Source organism: Notothenia rossii (genome assembly GCF_949606895.1).
Source record: "Notothenia rossii genome assembly, chromosome: 3".
In the NCBI taxonomy this organism is placed as follows: domain Eukaryota; kingdom Metazoa; phylum Chordata; class Actinopteri; order Perciformes; family Nototheniidae; genus Notothenia; species Notothenia rossii.
Window position 1 is genome coordinate 40,966,263 of NC_136901.1, and position 19,706 is coordinate 40,985,968.

Here is a 19,706-nt window from a genome sequence, read left to right on the forward strand (position 1 = left end):
AAAACATATTTCCTAAATATGTAAATCTAAATATCTAAATATGAAGCTACAGCAGTTGGCTAACTTAGCTTAGCATAAAACAATATACAAACACATAAACAGCTTGGCTTAGTACGGAGGCCTATATGCACCAAAATTAAAAGAAATACATGCAGCTGGGAATCCTTTTTGTTGCTCTTGGATTTCACAACAAGCATGTTTTATAACACAACAGGTCTTTTACGAACTTCTCACCTATTAAAATGTCCTTTACAACAAGGTTTTATAACTTATATAGAGTGTTGTATACATAAAGCTGAGGGGAACTATTTTAAAGATATTGAGGAGTGAAAAATGCTTAATTTCATGTAATAGATACTTGCTAGATGCTCTATAGGATTGATATACCAGAAAGATCAAGATGACCTTGTGCAATGCCTTACATGCTGCTGTAACAAAACAATTTCTCAAAATGGGATCAATAAAGTAAATCTAAAATCTAAATATCTAAATATGAAGCTGCAGCTAAGTACGGAGGCCTATATGTGCCAAAAATGAAAAGTAATGCATTCTGGGAATCTTTTTTATTGCCTTTGTTTCTCTTGTTTTTTCGGTGAGACAACAAGCATGTTTTTCATGAGCTAATTACAACACAACAGGTTTTTTACGAACTTCTCGCCTATTAAAATATCCTTTACAACAAGCCTTACAGAGTCTTTACATAGAGCTGAGGGGAACATTTCTAAAGATATTGAGGAGTGCTGCTTCAAGTGACTTAATGTCTTGTAACAGATACTAGTTAGATTGATGTTCCAGGAAGATCAAGTTCAAGTCAGAAACACACTGACCTTGTAGTGGAACAAAGTCACACACACATTTAGCCTCCGTTACACTCCCCATATGACCGGCAAACACCTCGTAAACGTTTGAGAGCGCCCTGGTTTTTACAGCGTGACAGGTGTGATTAACACGTGGCGTGTGTCCGAAGGAGAAACAGTTGGATTTTTTTTTTAAAAAGGCAGCTGCTGCTTTTCCTTCATTTGTTTTTACTATTGCTCATCATATCTCCATCACTTGAAGGTACTCAAACTCCCGTCTTGTTTGGACAGTGTCCTGTTCTCTCACACCTGTCGGCCGTTAACACTTTAAGAAGGAGACCCTCCTCTAGTCTGCTGGGTTTACGGCTTCAAGTTCAAGACAGTGTTCTTGGTAAAGAAAAAACTCAAATCTATAAGCAAACTACAAGGGTTTGCAATATATACTTTGCAAATATAAAATAAACCATGTGATATCAGGTTAAGGGGTCTTAAAGGGGCAGTTGACTTAAAAAGGAATGAGTCCTAAAGCTTTGAATGAGTTAGCATGTTGGCCCTTTTTGCCATCTAAGTCAATGTTGTTTTGAATGCCTGAAAGATTGTTTAAAACTGTGGCTGTAATTTCGACCTTTGTCACTAATGTGTGTGTAAGACAAGCTGAGATCCAAAAAAAAAGATCAAATATAAACGACAGGCACGAATATAAATCTAAGCGGAGCAATAACGAGGCATAGAAACACTCCAAGACCCTGTGTGTGTGTGTGTGTGTGTGTGTGTGTGTGTGTGTGTGTGTGTGTGTGTGTGTGTGTGTGTGTGTGTGTGTGTGTGTGTGTGTGTGTGTGTGTGTGTGTGTGTGTGTGTGGCTGTAAATTGGTCTTGACATGACTTGTGCTTCAAGCATCAGATGACAGAGCTGTGATCAAACCTGAAAATAGAGACAAGGAGGACACAGAGGTAAATCAGATTTGCTCACACACACAGAGACACAGACACACACACACACACACACACACACACACACACACACACACACACACACACACACACACACACACACATAAACACTCCTAAATCCACAGCAACAGAGAGCTCAGAGCAAAGCCTTGCTTCAGACTGAAGATATTTCACACCTTACATAAACTAGACACTGTGACAGTATCACCGTTTTATTCTGTCCATTTTTATTTCTTGACTTCTTCTCATCTTCATCAGTCCACCTCATCACCTTCCCCTCTCTTGTCTACTTGTAACCGTCACACAGTTGATATTATTATGAAAATACTTCCCTTATACTATCATCCCATCAAAACCCAGCTAAGGCCAATAATGTCCTCGAAGCATGGTAACACATACACACGCACGCACGCACACACACACACACACACACACACGCACACACACACATGCACACACACACACACACACACACACACACACACACACACACACACACACACACACACACACACACACACACACACACACACACACACACACACACACACACACACACACACACACACACACACACACACCGAAAAGCAGGACAATTACATATTGTGTGTGATGGTAAAAGGAGTATTTTCTGCCATTTTCTGCTTGAAAAAACACTTAAATTATTATTGTTTACTGTCAATTGTTACTTAATGGTTTATAACAGCTTTCAGCTCGCTCATTTTTGCAGTCTTAAAAATCCACCAGTTTTAACTGTACCTAAAATAAATAAAATAAAGTTAATTAAATCATATCAAATGAAAGAGATAAAAAAAACGAATTCATAAATGGTGACCGAACCGTTTGAGACCCACTGAGATAACTTAGACTAAGTTAACTATCTAAACACTCAGAAAGTAATTTACCTGACCTGAGCTGTAGTTATCAGTCTGACAGCAGAGGACTCTCCCCCCATCTTGTTGTTGAAACAGCTCCTTATATCCGTTAGCGCAGCTAGCTAGCGCCAGATGCTAACAACAATACACGTAACCGGTGCGCACACTTTCTTGCTCGTTAATAAAATAAAATGAATAAATAAATGAATGTAGCGCTACCAATGTTTTGAACTTTACAGCTAATTTACTAGCGTTTTAAAATGAGTTTCTTCATGGTTTAATGCACTTATTATGGGTGCATTTGGATACAAGCTTCTGCTAAATGTGATATAATGTGATATGCTAAAGCTTCGATCACTTGAATTAATCTTTAGCAACCTCTTACTGCCTGCCATCGGATGAAATTGAGCAACATGTGTGTGGAGATTCTGGATGATACGCATAGCTGAGTGAAACCTTTAAACCCCGGGCTTTAGACTCATGAGGTCTCCTCTCGTAACGTACACACAACGCTCATACAGTTGTCTTCTTGTTTTAGCTTCAGGCTAGGCGGAGCAGCCGGGGTTAAAACCAGAGGAACATTTCACGCCTGCTAATTGCTCCGTATGCACACATGGCCCGACCAGAATATGGTCACTATACACTTAACGTGGATGGACTCCTATTGAAGTGTATACATCAAGACTATCCACATAACCCATCTCTTCAACTCTGTCTATCCATAAGCCCCTCAATCAACTTCCTCTTGACTGCCTTTTCTGTTTATTTTATTTCTATTTTCATTGATATATCTAGGCTACATGTACAACTGACAATAAAAGCCTTGAATCTTGAATAATCTACCACAGTCCTCCAATAGGAAGTTTACATGACTGAGACACTTTTAGTTTGATGTTTTAGCAGGTGTAACATTATCTAGTTTATAAAAGTGATAAATAAGTATATTGTTGTTCTTACCGGTGTGCACCGCTGCTGTTTGAGGTGAGGTTGGTTTTAATCGTGCTGTTGTGGATCTTTTTTGGGTGACTTGCGTCCGTTGATCCCGGGCCCTTCTTTTCCTCCAGCATGGCCACAAATCCACACACACGCAGACATATAAACACACTCTCTTAATGTCTCCAATCACACACTTGCAACACTAAACATGTCCAATTTTGAGTCAGTTTGCTTTAAAATCCAAATGGAAATCCAAAAGAGAAATAGGGTGTTATCCAACAGGTCCTCCAGGAATCCTCCCGCAGTTCTGGAGACTTATGGCAATGAATCCATTAGGTTCCAATTTTAAAACAGGATAAAAAAAAGTTAAAAGTAAATACACATATAAGTCTTTAAATCAGAGCAGAAGAAAATTGTTGAATCCACTTCCTGTGTTTTATCCCAGGTGTTTCTTGACTCGAGCGTTTTGCATTTCTGAGGCTTAAAGCCATCTCGTGGTTCAGTGGGATTTAAGCAGCGAGACACTGAAGGGCCAGAGAGAGGACGCACACACACACACACGCACACACACACACACACACACACACACACACACACACACACACACACACACACACACACACACACACACACACACACACACACACGCACACACATTCCCTCTGAGACAGCAGCTGGAGGGGAGAGAGGGGGAGAACACCAGGAATCACATCTCTTGTATTTCTTGTACATGCTAAGTGTATATATTATCAATATTATACAATGTAAATAATCGTGATAATAATGTGTAATTAATCATGACTAATCCCACATTTAAAATACAAAAAAAATTGTAATTTAATGTGTGCGTGTGGTTTTTTTTTTTAAATCAAGCAACATATTCCTGATTTAATAAAGGGATAATGTGCAGCAAGGCGGTCATTATGGGGAAAAGAACACCCGAAAGGCAGATCGGGAGCCCGACGCGAAGCTTGATAATGTGCCTTATTACATGGCCACATTCTCAACAAAGTAACGACACGACTCCCAATATTAATTGAAATGGTTTTATAGATTTAGAAATGTTTTTATTGATTTAAAAAATATCACGCTATTATTTATTTAAAATGATATGCATCCGCTAAGAAAAGTAGTCCGTTGTTACTGTTTGAACAACGTAGCAACGGCAGGAACTTCTTCGATAGCGTTTTTTCCGAGCTTTTTTATTACAGATTTGAAAACATCGTTGGTTGCTTTAAAAGTAGCACAACTCATTATGTCAAACATTGGAAAGTATCTAGATATCAATCAATCAATCAATCAATCAATGTTTATTTATATAGCCCAATATCACAAATGTTACATTTGTCTCAGTGGACTTCACAGTTTGTACAGAATATCAGTATGACAACACGACACACTCTGTCCTTAGACCCTCACATCGTACAAGGAAAAACTTCCAGAGAAACCCCACAGTTTAAAGGGGAACATGGGAGAAACCTCAGAGAGAGCAACAGAGGAGGGATCCCTCTCCCAGGACGGACAGACGTGCAATAGATGCCGTGTGTGAACTGAAAAGATAATACATTTGCAACATAGGTAGTCCAAATGTTTGGAAATGCATGTGTGTATAATAGGAAGATGAATCCACAAGGATATCCATCCAGGATTTATGATCCAGGACCACAGGACCGCAGCAACAGGATCATCCATGACTCCGGATCCCGGCGTATAGACGGATATCCCTGGCCTAATGCCAAAGTAACTGGCAATTGAATATGTTTTGCCGTCTGATGTCTATGGCTGGACCGCTGCGTAAAAAGGAGGGTTTCTGCCCCGTTGCTTCTCCGTTGTTTTCTTGTCCCAGTTCGAAAAGCAAACTGCATGCAGTTCAATCGACCGGACTTCTTTCTGCAGATGTGAGCGTCCTTAACAACAGTCAATAAATCCTTGACAGCGGTCTGTCTGTTCTGGATTTATGTGTCACGTGTTCTGAATTGACCAATCAGAATCGAGTATTCAACTAAACCATGTAATAATGCTTGATAAACGTCCCCATACATACATCATATATTTATTATATTTCTGTCGTCACAATGCCCCAAAAAAACCCATTTCGTAGTCCATCCCGAAATGATCCTGCATGAAAACTGTGCAATAACGTTTTCCCAGTTATTTATCTGAAATGATGTGTGAAAGATAGTCATGTCGACTTCTTCCTAAACGGATTCAAGCCTGACTGAGTGCATCACACATGTTGTCATTTGATGCTTGCGGCACATGGCAGGTGTGTTTTTAAATCCCACTAGTGTTTTAGGGTCAGGTTGAAGGATTTGGTGACGCCTAGTGGTGAAGTTGCAGATTGCATCAAACTGGATAGCCCTGTGTTTAAGATGTTTACTTTAATCTCCTGCTTTTATATAAATATGATGATTATATGTTATCTTTTTTATGGCATATCCTTAATTAAACTTCTTATGTTTTAATAAATATCTTAATTATATAGTTTTTTTTTCATTCTGTTCTTAAATAGAGTATCTTGTTTTTCCTCAGGATAAAGTATTGTTACTATTACTATAATTATATATAACTAAGTTGTGCAGCTTTTGTACAATTTGTACATTTCAGGCAGGACGCTTTTGATGTCAGGAGCCAAAATTGTGACCAATGGAGGCCCCTATAAATACAAATATTTACTTTTATATTGCTAATATGTTTCCAAATCACAAAATATTCAGTAATAATGGACAAAAAAAAAAAAATCACAAAAACTTGTCAATCTATATCTGAAAATAAGACAAATTTGAGTCAGAGCACGTTGTTAAAAGTATTACTTCTTTGTTTCAAAATATACAAAAATCCATCCACCGGAACAATATGGACTAAAGCATACAGTAGTATTTATCAGAACGATGTAGTGCAACAGGTTTCACAGTCAGCAGGTACTTACACCACTCAGCCACAAGGGGGCGCAACAGCTGGATCATTATATACAGACCACAATAATCAACACCTGAATATATATTTATTTACACTTTTACAGAGGACGAGTAAATAGATCCTTCCCTGTGTGTGGTTAATAGTTAAAAAGCATTTAGAGGGATATTAGATCTTACATTTGACTCGTTTCCAGTGACGTTTAGAAGATCAGCTGCAGGTTTCTCCGATGTGAATCATTTTCAAGCAAAGAAATAAATGATTAAATGTCCCAAAATGAATATGTGAGATGATTAATGAAAAAATAATGCCACTTAATCCTGAATGAATGCCTTATAAATGTTCCAACATTAATTCATTACATACCCGACATAATATAATGCGCGTTATCTAACAAACAATGCCCCAAAAACACGTAGTTTAAACTATCCCCTGTATTTCATTTTCTGATCCCGAAGAAAATCAGCTGAAATATGAATATAAATGTATTTCTGAAGGAATTTTCATATTTATTTTTGTTCGTTTCTAGTACAGAGATAACAACAAAAGAAAAATGACTCAAAAACTAGAGTTGAGTCAAAAGATTGGACATCTTGTTTCTTCCTTCTTATTGATTAGCATTAATATTTGGTAATGATTATAGAACTTAACATGAACTAAAGCCCCTCCTTCACTGAGACCTATCCACACGAACCTTAACTGAATCCTATCTCTCTATTATCTCATTATCCTTTGGGGCACATCATGTTTAAATAACATTGTCGTGAACATTAGTCTAATTGAAACAACATACTGGGAAACTACCGGGTCAAAAACGAAATAATTTCGCAAGCAACCACCCCCAGTGTGTTGTGGGGTCAAACATCTGCATGTCTTACTTATCAAGAACATTTCTTTGTGTTAAATCCCTTTTAGTTTGAAGTTGTATTTTTCATGTTGAATGCAACCTTTCCTCTCTCCTTGTCTCATCTATACTTTGTTCCTTTCCTCTCTTCCTCCACTAGCCATCTCACCTTCCTTCCTTCCTTCCTTCCTTTCCTCCCCTCTCTCTACGTGACGTTGGATATGGGGTCGCTGATCTTCAGACACCTCCAGTAGACGGTTCTGAACATGGTGAGGAGAGCGAGGAGAATCAGGAAAACCCAGGAGACGTAGATCCCTTTAGAGTCCTGAGCGGGACGCCACGTTCCAGCCTGAAGAGAGAGATTAGATTAAACACACACTTTAAAGGTCACCTATTGTGCAAAATCCACTTGTTCTGGTGTTTATCCATCAACATGTGTCCCCTCTGTGGAAAGAGACTCTGAAAGTTTCAGGAACAAAGATTCTCTCTCTTTTTGATCCATTTCTATAAAAACCTGTCTGGAAATGAGCTGATCAGATTTTGGCCACTTTATGATGTCATAACGATGTTTTGGATTGTGTAACCATTAGCCAATCAGCAACCAAGGTGACCCCCCCCCCCCCCCTTATCACCTGGATCTCCTCCTAGAGCACCATTGAGTTCTTTGTAACCAAATGTCTCTCAGAGGGGCGTGGGGAGGGGCTCCTTATTTTCATCTAAAGTAACAGACAGAGAATCAGCACTTTGGAAACAGGGCTGAAACAGAGGGGATTATGGGTAATGCTGCAATGATCTGTTTGGTGTTTGGAGCCAAACACTTCAGAGACATGTTTTGTATATATCTGAGACCTGTGATATATTGATGAAAAACAGCATGATAGGGGACCTTTAATTTCAGATTATGACCTTGTTTTTGATGTTTTGTGTTTTTTTGATGATTTGGCAAAAAATAAACTAATTGCTATTATTTTTGATTGATAGGTCTATTGCGAAACGATTTGCGCTGTTCAACAACATTATTTACAGCATCATCAAAACACATATTAAAATAATAATAGGTCATTTGTACCAAACAAGGATTTTTTATTTGAATTAAGACTTCTCTGCAGCTCCAAAATGCTTCTTTTAGATATTTCTACATATTTTACTTTACTAGATATTGTGATTGTACACACACACTAGGGCTGCTCGATTATGGCAAAAATCATAATCTCGATTATTTGGGTCAATAATTGTAATTGCGATTATTAAATGCGATTATTCATTGACTTTGAAAACCTCCATTTATTGGAGAAAAAAAAATGTGAACAGTATGTTTTTAAAAGTTGATCAACCTGAACTTTAAGTATAATTCAACTGAAAAACCAAAAAAAAAAAAATGTATTTAATCTTTTTTTTAAATAAAGTAATAATAAAAAAAGAATCGTTTTATTTCGATTAGGTTGTTTTCATAATCGTTGCAAGCCATAATCGTAATCGCGATTAAAATATGATTAATTGAGCAGCCCTAACACACACACACACACAAATACACACACACACACCACGAGTCCTGCAGTGGAGGCGGCGAGGACGATGAAGAGCAGGAAGCACAGCAGGCTCCTCCTCCTGGGGTAATGCTGACCAATAGAAGAGCTGGAAATAAAAAACGTGAATAAATGAGTTGTCAAGGCAACGGAAAAACACATTTCTGGTGGTATTTTAAGAGGAATTATTGAAGCTCTTACACTTTTCTGCAGTGTGGACACCGGGCCAAAGTCCGGTCTGAAAACTCCGTCCACTGGAACAGAAACAGGAAGTGAGATTTCAAAAATACTAACTGTAAGTTATGGAGAAGTTAAATATGCACTGTCATTTATAATGGTGCGCGTGTGCGCGCGCGTGCGTGTGTGCGTGTGCGTGTGCGTGTGCGTGTGCGTGTGTGTGTGTGTGTGTGAGTGAGAGTGTATTTGAGAGAGTGTGTGAGTGCGTGAGTGAGTGAGTGAGTGAGTGAGTGAGTGAGTGAGTGAGTGAGTGTGTGTGTGTTACCAGGAAAGTGTTGGAGCAGTGTCCGCAGATGATCCTGATGCCGACGGGCTGGTTCCGAGGCTCCGGACTCTCCCTCCCGATGCGAACCGGTCCCAGGTTGATGACACGTTTACTGAACAGAAAAAACCCAAATACACCAAATAATAATAATGAAAAACAACTAAAAGCTGGTGTGGCTTTAAGACAACCCTGACACATTCTACCTTCAACTGCTTAAGATACAGGAAAGTGGGAGAAAGTCCTTGATTCTTATGCTTTTAGGATTTATTTGTTGATGCTTTACATATCAGAACCATCTGATGAGGCCTTCATTTCAAACTGCTTGAAAAAAGGCGGGTGCACTATGACAGGATGAACCATCTGTCAATCAAACTACTAGCTGTAGATATTGAATGATTTGCAAACACAAGTTGTCCTTATGACCTAAATTGTTATGTTTTTCTTACAAAATACTTAATTATTTCAACTTTGTAGGACAACATGACAAGGGAAAATATATCTTACTCTACAGATTGTAAACTTCAGACTAGACACATATCAAGTGTGTTTAAACTCCTTTAAGAAGGGCCTAAACTTGTGTTTATTTAAAGTATATTAAACCCCTTGAAGCACTTTGAGATTACTTTTAGCAAAGTTGCTTTTACAAATAAAATGTATTGTTATTATTAAACTGATAATATGGCTGCACATAAAACAATTGGGGGTTAATGGACAAGCAGACCATAGAGAAGAGCTCCAGTTGAGAAATATCCCTTTTAATTTACATTTGAGATGTTACTATTTGTGGTGATGATCACTGTTATTACTAATTAATAATAAATAATAATAATAATAAAGGGGTATAACCATTTTGAATATCAGTAGTAGAGGAAAAACCAGGGTCTCCCCTCTCTCCACCAGGATGCTACAAACGTTCCCTTTCTGTATTTGATACGTCTGGTAATCTTTATTGGGAAGTTGCTGCTGACTTAATTAGCACAGCAGCTCCTTCACCGTCTCATGATGGCCGTGTGTTGCTGTTTGATGACTGTCTTCCTGCCGCACAGATGGAGCCAAATACGAGGAGGTGAACATGATCTCATTCTGTTTCTGTTCCTCACCAGTACGGCCTCGGACAGGCGATCCTCTGAGACGTGACTTTGCAGATCAGGAGACAGTTACAGGGACAGCGGACGTACTTCTTCCCAACCGGAGCGTTCTTTATAGGCTGCAGAGAAACGAGATGAAGGAAGAGGGCGGAGGAGGAGGAGGAGTTAGAAAACTTCCAACACAGCACTTTTTCAGTTTCTGTCTCTTCCCCATTTCTGGGTTCTTAAATAGTTCACTTTTGACCTTATCAACAACTCTTCTGTGATGAGACGAAGGGAAGACTTCCTGACACAGGAAATAGCTTCTGACTGCAGTCTTTCTAAAAACCCTAATCTGGCATGTGTGTCTGTCTCACAATGTGTTTGAATACTCACTGTAACACAGACATACTGGGGAAGAAGGTGGACAAGCAGGACTAATGTTGGGAAACACCCTTTAATGCTCTGTGAGAGAACATAGATGCTTTCCCCCGCTGATGATCTGTGTGTGTGACTCACCGTGGCTTCGTTGCAGATGCTGCACTTGACCACGTGCTGGTGCGTCTTGCCCTCCACGGAGATGGAGCTCTGACACACCCGGCAGCTGATCACCGGAGAGCTGCCGCTGTCCGGGCTGCCCTGAGGGGAGTACGGGGGGGGGGGCTCATCTGGTGCCACCGAGTTGGGGAACGCCGCTGTTAGAAAAATATCACTCGTCAACGGCTTGAGCTTGAATCTCAGGATCCATGTATTTGTGATGCTCTCCAGAATGGAAGTAGTCATCACATACAGAGCATCAACTAGTTCCTGAACAGTGTCCTTCACATGCTGATATCCAAGAGAGGGAGTTACTCAGTCACAAGATGGAGGAATAGAAAGCAGTATTCAATGTTTACTTCAGATTAGCTCCACGTCAGAGGTGATCATAGTTGTCATATGTCTCTCTCCATAGAGGCTGAATCATCATGTTAATCACATAGCTATCATATGCCTCAAACAGTCCTGATGCTCTTCTAGGTAATCACACATCCTGTCATGTTCACAGCTTCAGTTGGGATACCTTTGTTATCATGTGTCTCTCATGTTGGAAGTGGACATTCAGTAGAAGAGTCTCTAATGAAAACATATGTACAAGAACGTTGCATGTTATTTTTAATATAAATATTAGTACAGGAAGTGATACTAATAATGTTGTATTAAAGCAACCTTTAGTATGCAGAATTGTTACTTATAGTGGAGTATTTTCAGTGTGCTCCTCCTTTACTTAAGGTACTTTCACTTAAGTAAAAGGACATGAATACTTCCACCTATGCAACTGTTGTATAGGCTATTTGGGATCATGTCATTACATTGTGGCAGCCTTAAAAGGTTTCCAGACCTTAAAAACAAATCGTAAAGTGAATTTCCATGAGTGAAACCTCTTTATCTGTGACTGTCAATGCATGACTTAGTGCTAACTTTAGCTACATTGCTAACGTCAGCTAGCAAAATCTAACATTGGTGTTCAAGTGGTCGACATTCAGCAGCTTGAATACAAAAATAAAGTCCTCATATGTTCCTTCTATAAACACTTTAAATGTCTGAATAGCTTCAGTTCACAGCCTTAAAATGTTGCCAGACTTTCATAACAAAACCTAAAGTGAGTTCCCTTTGAGTTGAACCTCTTTATGTGCGACTGTACGTTCATTATCAAAAAACAAAATGCAGTTGAATGCAATGCAATGTATTGCAATGTAATGATTTAGTGCTAATAGCTAGTTAGCTTGCAAGCCACAACTGACACTAGCTAACGTTTGTTTACAAGTTTGTTTTCAAGTTGTCGACATTGTCCAGCTTGAATTAAACAATACAATCCTTGAATGTTGATGTTATAACAACTTTAAATATGTCTGAATGGTTTCGGCGGACACATACTCTGTGTTTTTCTCTGATATCCATGTCCAATCTGACTGGTAGAGAAGCCGTTGTCCCCGTCGTGTTGATCAGACAGAAGAGGCGACCGTTCCCCGTCCGACATCCCGTCCTCAACAGCAGTCCTGGGGGGAGGGAATCCCAAGGTAGAGATAAACTAACCTTATTTCAACCTTAAAAAGCCAGTCAGGGGTTTTGACATCCACGTGATGAGGCGATAACACTGAAGGCAGGAAGCGAACAAAAACATCTGTCACATGACTGTGATCTGAGTCACGGCTGTGATTGATAGCACGCTCGACCAATGAGCGAGCGCGCTGGTGGGTTTGGGCGGGATCTGTTTTGGGTTGGACCGTTTAACACTTAACAGTTGGCCCGTTTTTTAATTATATTTTGTATTAATCAATTACAATTTACAACGTTAAAGGCACTAGTTTTCGGTCAATAACATTGAATAGTGCACTGACGGTATGGATAAAATTAAGCTTTAATCGACATTACAAAAACATCTGTCACATGACTGGGATCTGAGCTGTGATTGACAGCACGCTCGACCAATGGGTGAGCGCGCTGGTGGAGATGGGCGGGATCTGTTTTCGATTTGATCCGTTTGACAGTAGGGCCGCGTACCAATGCTAAAACAGGGTGCATCCCAACCCTCTTTATACATTACATAGCAATTAGCTGATGCTTTTATCCAAAGCGACGTACCATAAGTGCAACAGACCATAAAGATTAAAACTAAGGACAAAAAGAACAGCTGACATATTGGCTTCAAACAAGCAAGACCCTAGTAAGTGCTGGTGCATTAGATAAATTATGGTCCTTTCTCATTACTCTAATTCCCCTCCTCGACTCCCCTCCTCGACTCCTATCCTCGTGTCTTAGTCCCGCCCACAGGAGATGCGAGTGGAGAAGTCAAGGAGGGGAGCCGAAGAGAGAGGAGGGGAAGCAGAAGGCGGTTGGAGAAATGAGAAATCCTCTCCTCTGAACAGTCATTTTAAAGAGACGTCCATTAATGATGACAGCAGGCACAGCAGCCCTCTGTCTGATGGACGGAACTGTGTTCATGATGACTTGTATATTTACTTTTAATTCATTCACAGTGCGGTATAATGAGACAATAACAGGCTACAGTCGGGATATATATAAACACACACATATATATTTATATAAATATATACAATTTCAGAATCAAACAAGTATGAGAGCACTCTCATAATAACGTCAAACTATTAGAGTCTATATATTTTTGTTATACAGTTATATTTGCTGAAAACATTTAAATATTAAATAGGGGTCAATGATATATAGAATATAAAATATCAAGAAGATACTGTAGTGATCTCTACAATAAAACAATTTAGTGCAGGACGTCCAACGATATTAACAGGAGGATGTGCAAAACAGACAAACTAATAAGGCTGAATTTTACTCAGGTGTAACTAAAGTCTGATTTAAGGGTTGTTTATATTTCACATAATTAATCAGAATCTGCAAAGTAACAAAAATAAATGTAGTAGAGTAAAAATACCAGGTTAACCTCTGAATTGTAGTGGAGTAGAAAAAAGTAGTACATGCTGCTGTAACACAAACATTTACCAACTTGGGATCAATAAAGTATCTTATCTTATCTTATCTTAAGATGAACAATGGCTACTGCCATATTTGCAAAATTTGCCTCTGAACCAACAGGGAAACAGGAGGGGTCACAGACATAAGACCAGCTGTTAAATAAAGCTCTTCTGACCTTAGCTGTCATGTGGGTATATATTATGCTGCCCATTATGGACACAAGCATTTTTCACACATTTATTAATTATATGTTTTAAATGTGATAACACCACTGTGTTTCGTATCCCCTAAACCTCCAGGGGTGTAAACAGTTTAATACTGGCAACTTCTAATTGTGAGAAATGCGAAAACGTCTTTAAAAACTACAATTCCCAGTAGAGACGTCCCAGCTAGACATTTTTGGTTCTAAAAACATTCTGAGAATTTCACATTCATTGTTCTAGGAATGTTTTCAGCGGGACATTTTCTTTTGGTTCTCAGAACGTTCTTCTGAAAGGTAGGATAACGTTCTCTAAAAACATTCTTAAAATGTTTGGTGATAACATTGTTAGAACATTATGCCCTCCTATTCTTAAAACCTTTTCAGCAGAAGCATTTATTTTGATTCCCAGAATATTCTTCTGAAAGGTATGTTAAGGTTCTCTAAAAACATTCTTAAATGTTTTTAATAACATTGTTAGAACATTATGCCTTACTGTTCTTAAAACGTTTTCAGCTGCAAGTTAGATTTGTTTATGTTGCCAGAATGTTATTATTTTAGAGAAGGATAACATGATTTATGCTTAAAACATAATGCACATGTTCTGTGGTAACAATTTACTAAAATATATTTACATTATTAGAACATAAAGACATAATATTCCGGTAATTGTTGAACTCAGAATTCCTGGGTAAGTGGACTGACCACTGTGGTCATTAGGATGATTTTGATAGTTTACTTAACTTTTGGAATTTAACTATTAACAAATGTAAAAGGATGAATCGGAATCAGATGGTGAAAGTAACATTTGTTTATTAGAAAAGGGGAGCTGGGAGCTGGGAGCTGGGAGTGGAGGTTGGTTATGGCAGCAGTGGGAAACAGTTGTTCCAGGGTGGGTAGAGAGGCCTGGCTGGTCTTGAGGGTGTGGAAGGCCTTGGATTCCTCCTGGGAGAGACACACAAATGAGTGTGAGGCAAAAGAAAGCAAAGTTGTCAAATAATATTTTGGTTAAAAGCTAGAGCGGCACGCAACAAACCTTTCACGGCAACAATCCAGCAGGGAATGAGTGCAGGCGGCAGGCTTTCATAGTGTGGCTGGTGAGCAGGTTGCAGGTGTGGTTGATTGGAGATTGCTCCCAGCCGTGTAGAGCAGACCAGCAGGGGGGGGGGGGGGGGGGGGAAGAGAGAGAGACACACACAGTAGAAACAAACACATACAAACACTAACAGGGGTTTGAGGGGAAGGGCAGTGGTCGTCGGTCCGTTCTTCTGTCTGTCGGTCTCAAATCTAAAGGGTGCAATACCAATTTTTATCCAATATGCATAAACAGTGGACACTGTTTATACGCAGCCCTCACAAAACACACACGGCCAGATAGCTTATCCAACAGTTAGAACCTACATACGAGACACAACCTTTATGGTCGGAAAAAAGTGTGATTATTTTCTGATATTTTACACATATGATATGTGTGTAAAATACAGACAATGCATCACCTATAATATTCACTCACATTATAAGTGCATGTGAGTGGATATTGGCATGCAACTTTGTTTTTATGCGTCCTACTCATTGTCTCAATGCGTTCATACCTCTTAAGAAAGTTATCATCAAAAATGTTAAGAACATTTTTAGAGAACGTTATCCTACCTTTCAGAAGAACATTCTGGGAACCAAACTAAAACTTCCCGCTGAAAACGTTTTAAGAACAGTATAATAGCATAATGTTCTAACAATGTTATCAAAACCATCTTAAGAAGGTTATCAAAAACATCTTAAGAAGGTTATCAAAAACATTTCAAGAAGGTTATCACCAAGCATAAACCAAAATAAAATGTCCCGCTGAAAACTTTCCTAGAACAATGAATGGTAACAAAAATGTCTAGCTGGGAACTCACACATGCCACCGCAAACATGCAATATCAGTTTATCATGAATTACGTGCTTGTTTGTTTTTTTCAAAAGGAAATTATGGTGACATCTGATTTTTTTAAAACATCCTTTCAAACAAATGCAATAAGTTTGTTTTTTAAAGCGCTCTATAAATAAATCTGACGTTGACCATGACCGTGTTAATATTTCCATCACAGGAACGTTTTATAAAAAAAGAATAACTTCCTGAAAACATTTTCAGAATGTTGCTTGGAGAATGTTCTTCATTTGTTATCATGTAACATTGAGGGAACGTTTTATGAACAACATATTTAATGTGTTACCCAACAACGTCCAAAACACATCCTTAGAATGTTGCAGGCAAAACGTTCAACCTTTGTTAACATATCACATTAAAGGAACGTTTTATCAGGGCCGGCCCTGACCAATTTGCTGCCCTAAGCAAGATTTTAGCTGGCGCCCCCACCCCCCCCCCAACACAAATGCAGACACTCACTATGACTCGCACATGCACGGTTGTGGCATGAGAAAACAGAAAGATATGGACACAAGATGTGTGCAACTCTATTTAGTATCCTATCCATTTGAACATGATTTAAGTGAGGGGGGGACCTCACCTCCTCTAGGGGGGTACGGGGGCATGCACCCCTGGGAAGACTTTTTTTTTTAATATTGAAGTTAAAAGCATCAATCGGGTGCACTTTGAGAGCAACATTAGGAGATCTATGGATACATCTCTCAACACCCATATGAAACAGAACTGCAAGCAGATTTTATTTTTCTTTATGGATATTTTACAAATCACTCCCCTTTCAAACTGTATTCTTGTTTATTAATAACAACTTTTTTTTACTGTCATATAGTATTTTATACCTGTTTTTCATCTATTTTCTCATTTCTTTATAGCTATAATGATCATATAAAGGTGTGCCTTTACCTCACTGAGCTGAGGTTATCAGAGCCGCTCAGTCTTTCAGGAGAGAGCTCTCTAAAGCTCCCCCCCCCCCCCCCCCCCCGCGGACCCTTACACAGTAAATTCCAATGTTAATAAAAGCACACAGAAGCTGTATATGTTTTTTGGGAGTTTGATTTATTTTAAATTAACACAAATAAAAAATTAAAACCTATAATTGCACACTAAAACCATTATTTCAAAAAAATAACTATTTCACATAAACCTCTGGTTTTTACTGGGGCTGGGGCAGTTCAATTCAATTTTGGGGGGGGGTTGTACTATAGTTTATGGGCGCTGTATGCAATATATGCGTAGTTCTGTCAGTATAAGATAATAAGATGTACTTTGGTGATCCAAAATCGGCAAATTGTGTTATGAAATAAAACATTTTTTTTTTTCAATTTCTAACTTTCTTTTTTTTTTCAATTTTCGGCGCCCCCTATGGGTTGATGCGCCCTTAGCATTCGCCTATACTGCCTATGCCGAGGGCCGGCTCTGCGTTTTATAAAGCACTTTCTATTTTTTTTTATTTATAAAGAGACTTTTCATCTCAGGCCTCAATACACCCTCAAAACATCCTCTGGAATGACAGGAAAGAGGAATCTTGTTTTTGTTTTTAGAAAGAGCAGCATTTTGTTCTGTTTCTTTTGATACGTGTTTCTGTTTGAGAGCTGAAAATAAAACTGGATTTTTTTTTTCTTCATAAAAAACATCTTAGCAAGTGTCATGTTTTACCTTTTTCCACGTTTCCACACACTACCCTGTACTTAACTTTACGACATAAATGATATCAACAATAACAGTTTACCGCCGGAACATCCTCCCATTTATATCCAAAAACACTGAGTAACAAATAAACTAGGAGCATGGTACAGAGTAGCTTGGAGCCAAATTTGACATTCTTATGGTCGGGCCGCATTCCAATACTAATGCAAAGGATGCATCCAAATTCTATTAAATTGCATCCAAGTGTTTCTTTTTTTTCTGGATCCAATTCCCTTTATGTATTAGGAGTGGAATTTAAAGAGCAGTCCCTTAATTGTTCTTATTTACCTCACACTCTGTGACGGTTTAATGGAACCTGAGTGTTGTCTGAATTTTTTGTTTTTTAGGTTTTTCTTTACAATAAAAACCCTGTAAGCCAATCTAGTCTAATTGTTTCATACAATTGATTTCTACCTGGACTCACACATCTGTAAATAAGTATCTCTTCTTTGGAATAAACCCTATCACCAAACATTTCCTCATACCCGGCAGTTTCCTGGTTTATTGTTCCACTGCTCACTCAAAAGACCTTCCGAGTGGATGACATCCACAAAGCACAAAGGGGAAGGGAGGGACGAAGAAGGGCTGTCTTTTGAAGTAAAGGATTTAGTCTTGGTATTCATTTACTCTCATTGTGTGGAGAAACCTTTACTATGTTTGTCTCTCTGCTGCTTCTACTGCTGGTCTGCAGCGCCCAGTCGTCTCATTTTTACGGGACAGTAATGACTTACTACCCAAAAAACACTAATGCAGATGGATCTCTCACGGTACGTAAAGTTTACTTTTAATTCAATATTTATCTGTTGAAATGTGGCAATACATAACTAGAATAACTTCACATAACTAACTGTTTGTGAATGAATAATAGCTGAAAAAGTGAAAACAGCAATTTTGGAAAATGTTATTCTTAGAAAACTGCAATTAAAGGGATTGACATGGCACAGTTTTTGTATTACCTTTGAACGAGGTGCTTGTTGTCTCTGTATGGAACCTGGACCATGTGATGACATTCATGTTATCTAAAAAAATAAGATTTTTAGTCATATTTTCCAAACCTTTTATGTCTTCTTTACTACAGGTTGTCCTTCGCTATAAGCTGAGCTTCCACCTTTGTTCTCAGGGAAGCTCCTGGCGCTGCCCTTCTCAAGATTGCGGGACTCAGACTTCTCTGGTACTAAACGATGTGGACCAGGAGAGCAGTGGAGAGTGGTGTCAAACAGAGGGAATCATGACTCGGCAGGTTCCCAGCAACTCTCAGTTCAAATTACAGTGAGTTCCATAATAATAAACATAACCTTTTAAAAAGGGTAAAACAATCACAATTAAAGTGTTTGAAGACCTTTAAAGAAAAGTATGGTAATTGCAAAAACTGAAAATTAAGGTTGATTAATAAATCAATTTAATTGGTGGTGGTTTATACAAATTGAAATTGCTTTATTGGCTTGACAATATTAAAACTTAGCATTGCCAAAGCATGTTGTAAAGGTGGTAAAACAGTAAGACACCAAGGAAAGAAACCACAACCATATTTAGGTTTTTGTAAGTTATTGTAAATTGCTTTGAATAAAAGTGTCAGCTAAATGAAATGTAATCCAAGGTAAAGCTCTGGGTGTCACAACAATATTGTTCAAATCATTGCTTTTGTTCTGGTAATAATAATGTAATTAATAAAATAATTTTAAAACATATTTAATATTAGAATAGTTTCCAAGTTACAGGAACGCTTATGCAAGACATGGGTACACATGTGCCAGGTTCTGTGCTGCATGTTAACAATGGACTTTCTCATGAAGGTTGAATGGCGGTGCCTGGGTAAATCGAAATAAGAATGGCATCTCAAGTTGGAAAGCTGTGACTGGTGTGGAGCTGAGGAACAGGTCGGACATCGGACAAGCCAACACATCTCCCCAGACCACAATCCTGCCAGCCTTGAGGTGACCCCCTCACGGTTTCTTTGTCTATCTATTTGTGAGCAGTTCTACCATTTTATGCCA

The 19,706-nt window shown here is 38.7% G+C and overlaps 2 protein-coding genes across 3 annotated transcripts in view; both read right to left on the reverse strand.

Annotated features, from left to right (window-relative positions):
- LOC307031942 (uncharacterized protein) overlaps nucleotides 1-4,225 on the reverse strand; it is a gene marked incomplete at its 3' end in the record, with an annotated part of 37,557 nt that extends 33,332 nt beyond the window's left edge. For both annotated transcript variants that reach the window (XM_079669535.1, XM_079669534.1), the window contains exon 1: nucleotides 3,581-4,225. In XM_079669535.1, the coding sequence (XP_079525661.1) occupies nucleotides 3,581-3,690 (110 nt within the window). In that variant the 5' untranslated portion in view covers nucleotides 3,691-4,225. The remainder of the gene's footprint in view (nucleotides 1-3,580) is intronic.
- A 2,127-nt stretch (nucleotides 4,226-6,352) lies between these two features.
- On the reverse strand, nucleotides 6,353-12,612 carry LOC307031217 (type I phosphatidylinositol 4,5-bisphosphate 4-phosphatase-B-like). The gene is made up of 7 exons (XM_079668125.1): nucleotides 12,329-12,612; nucleotides 10,934-11,109; nucleotides 10,448-10,554; nucleotides 9,348-9,459; nucleotides 9,047-9,099; nucleotides 8,864-8,954; nucleotides 6,353-7,668 (listed from the first exon to the last, which is right to left on the reverse strand). Exons 1-7 carry the CDS (start codon nucleotides 12,429-12,431, stop codon nucleotides 7,525-7,527), a joined length of 786 nt encoding a protein of 261 aa, XP_079524251.1. The 5' UTR covers nucleotides 12,432-12,612; the 3' UTR covers nucleotides 6,353-7,524.
- Nucleotides 12,613-19,706: the final 7,094 nt, after the last annotated feature.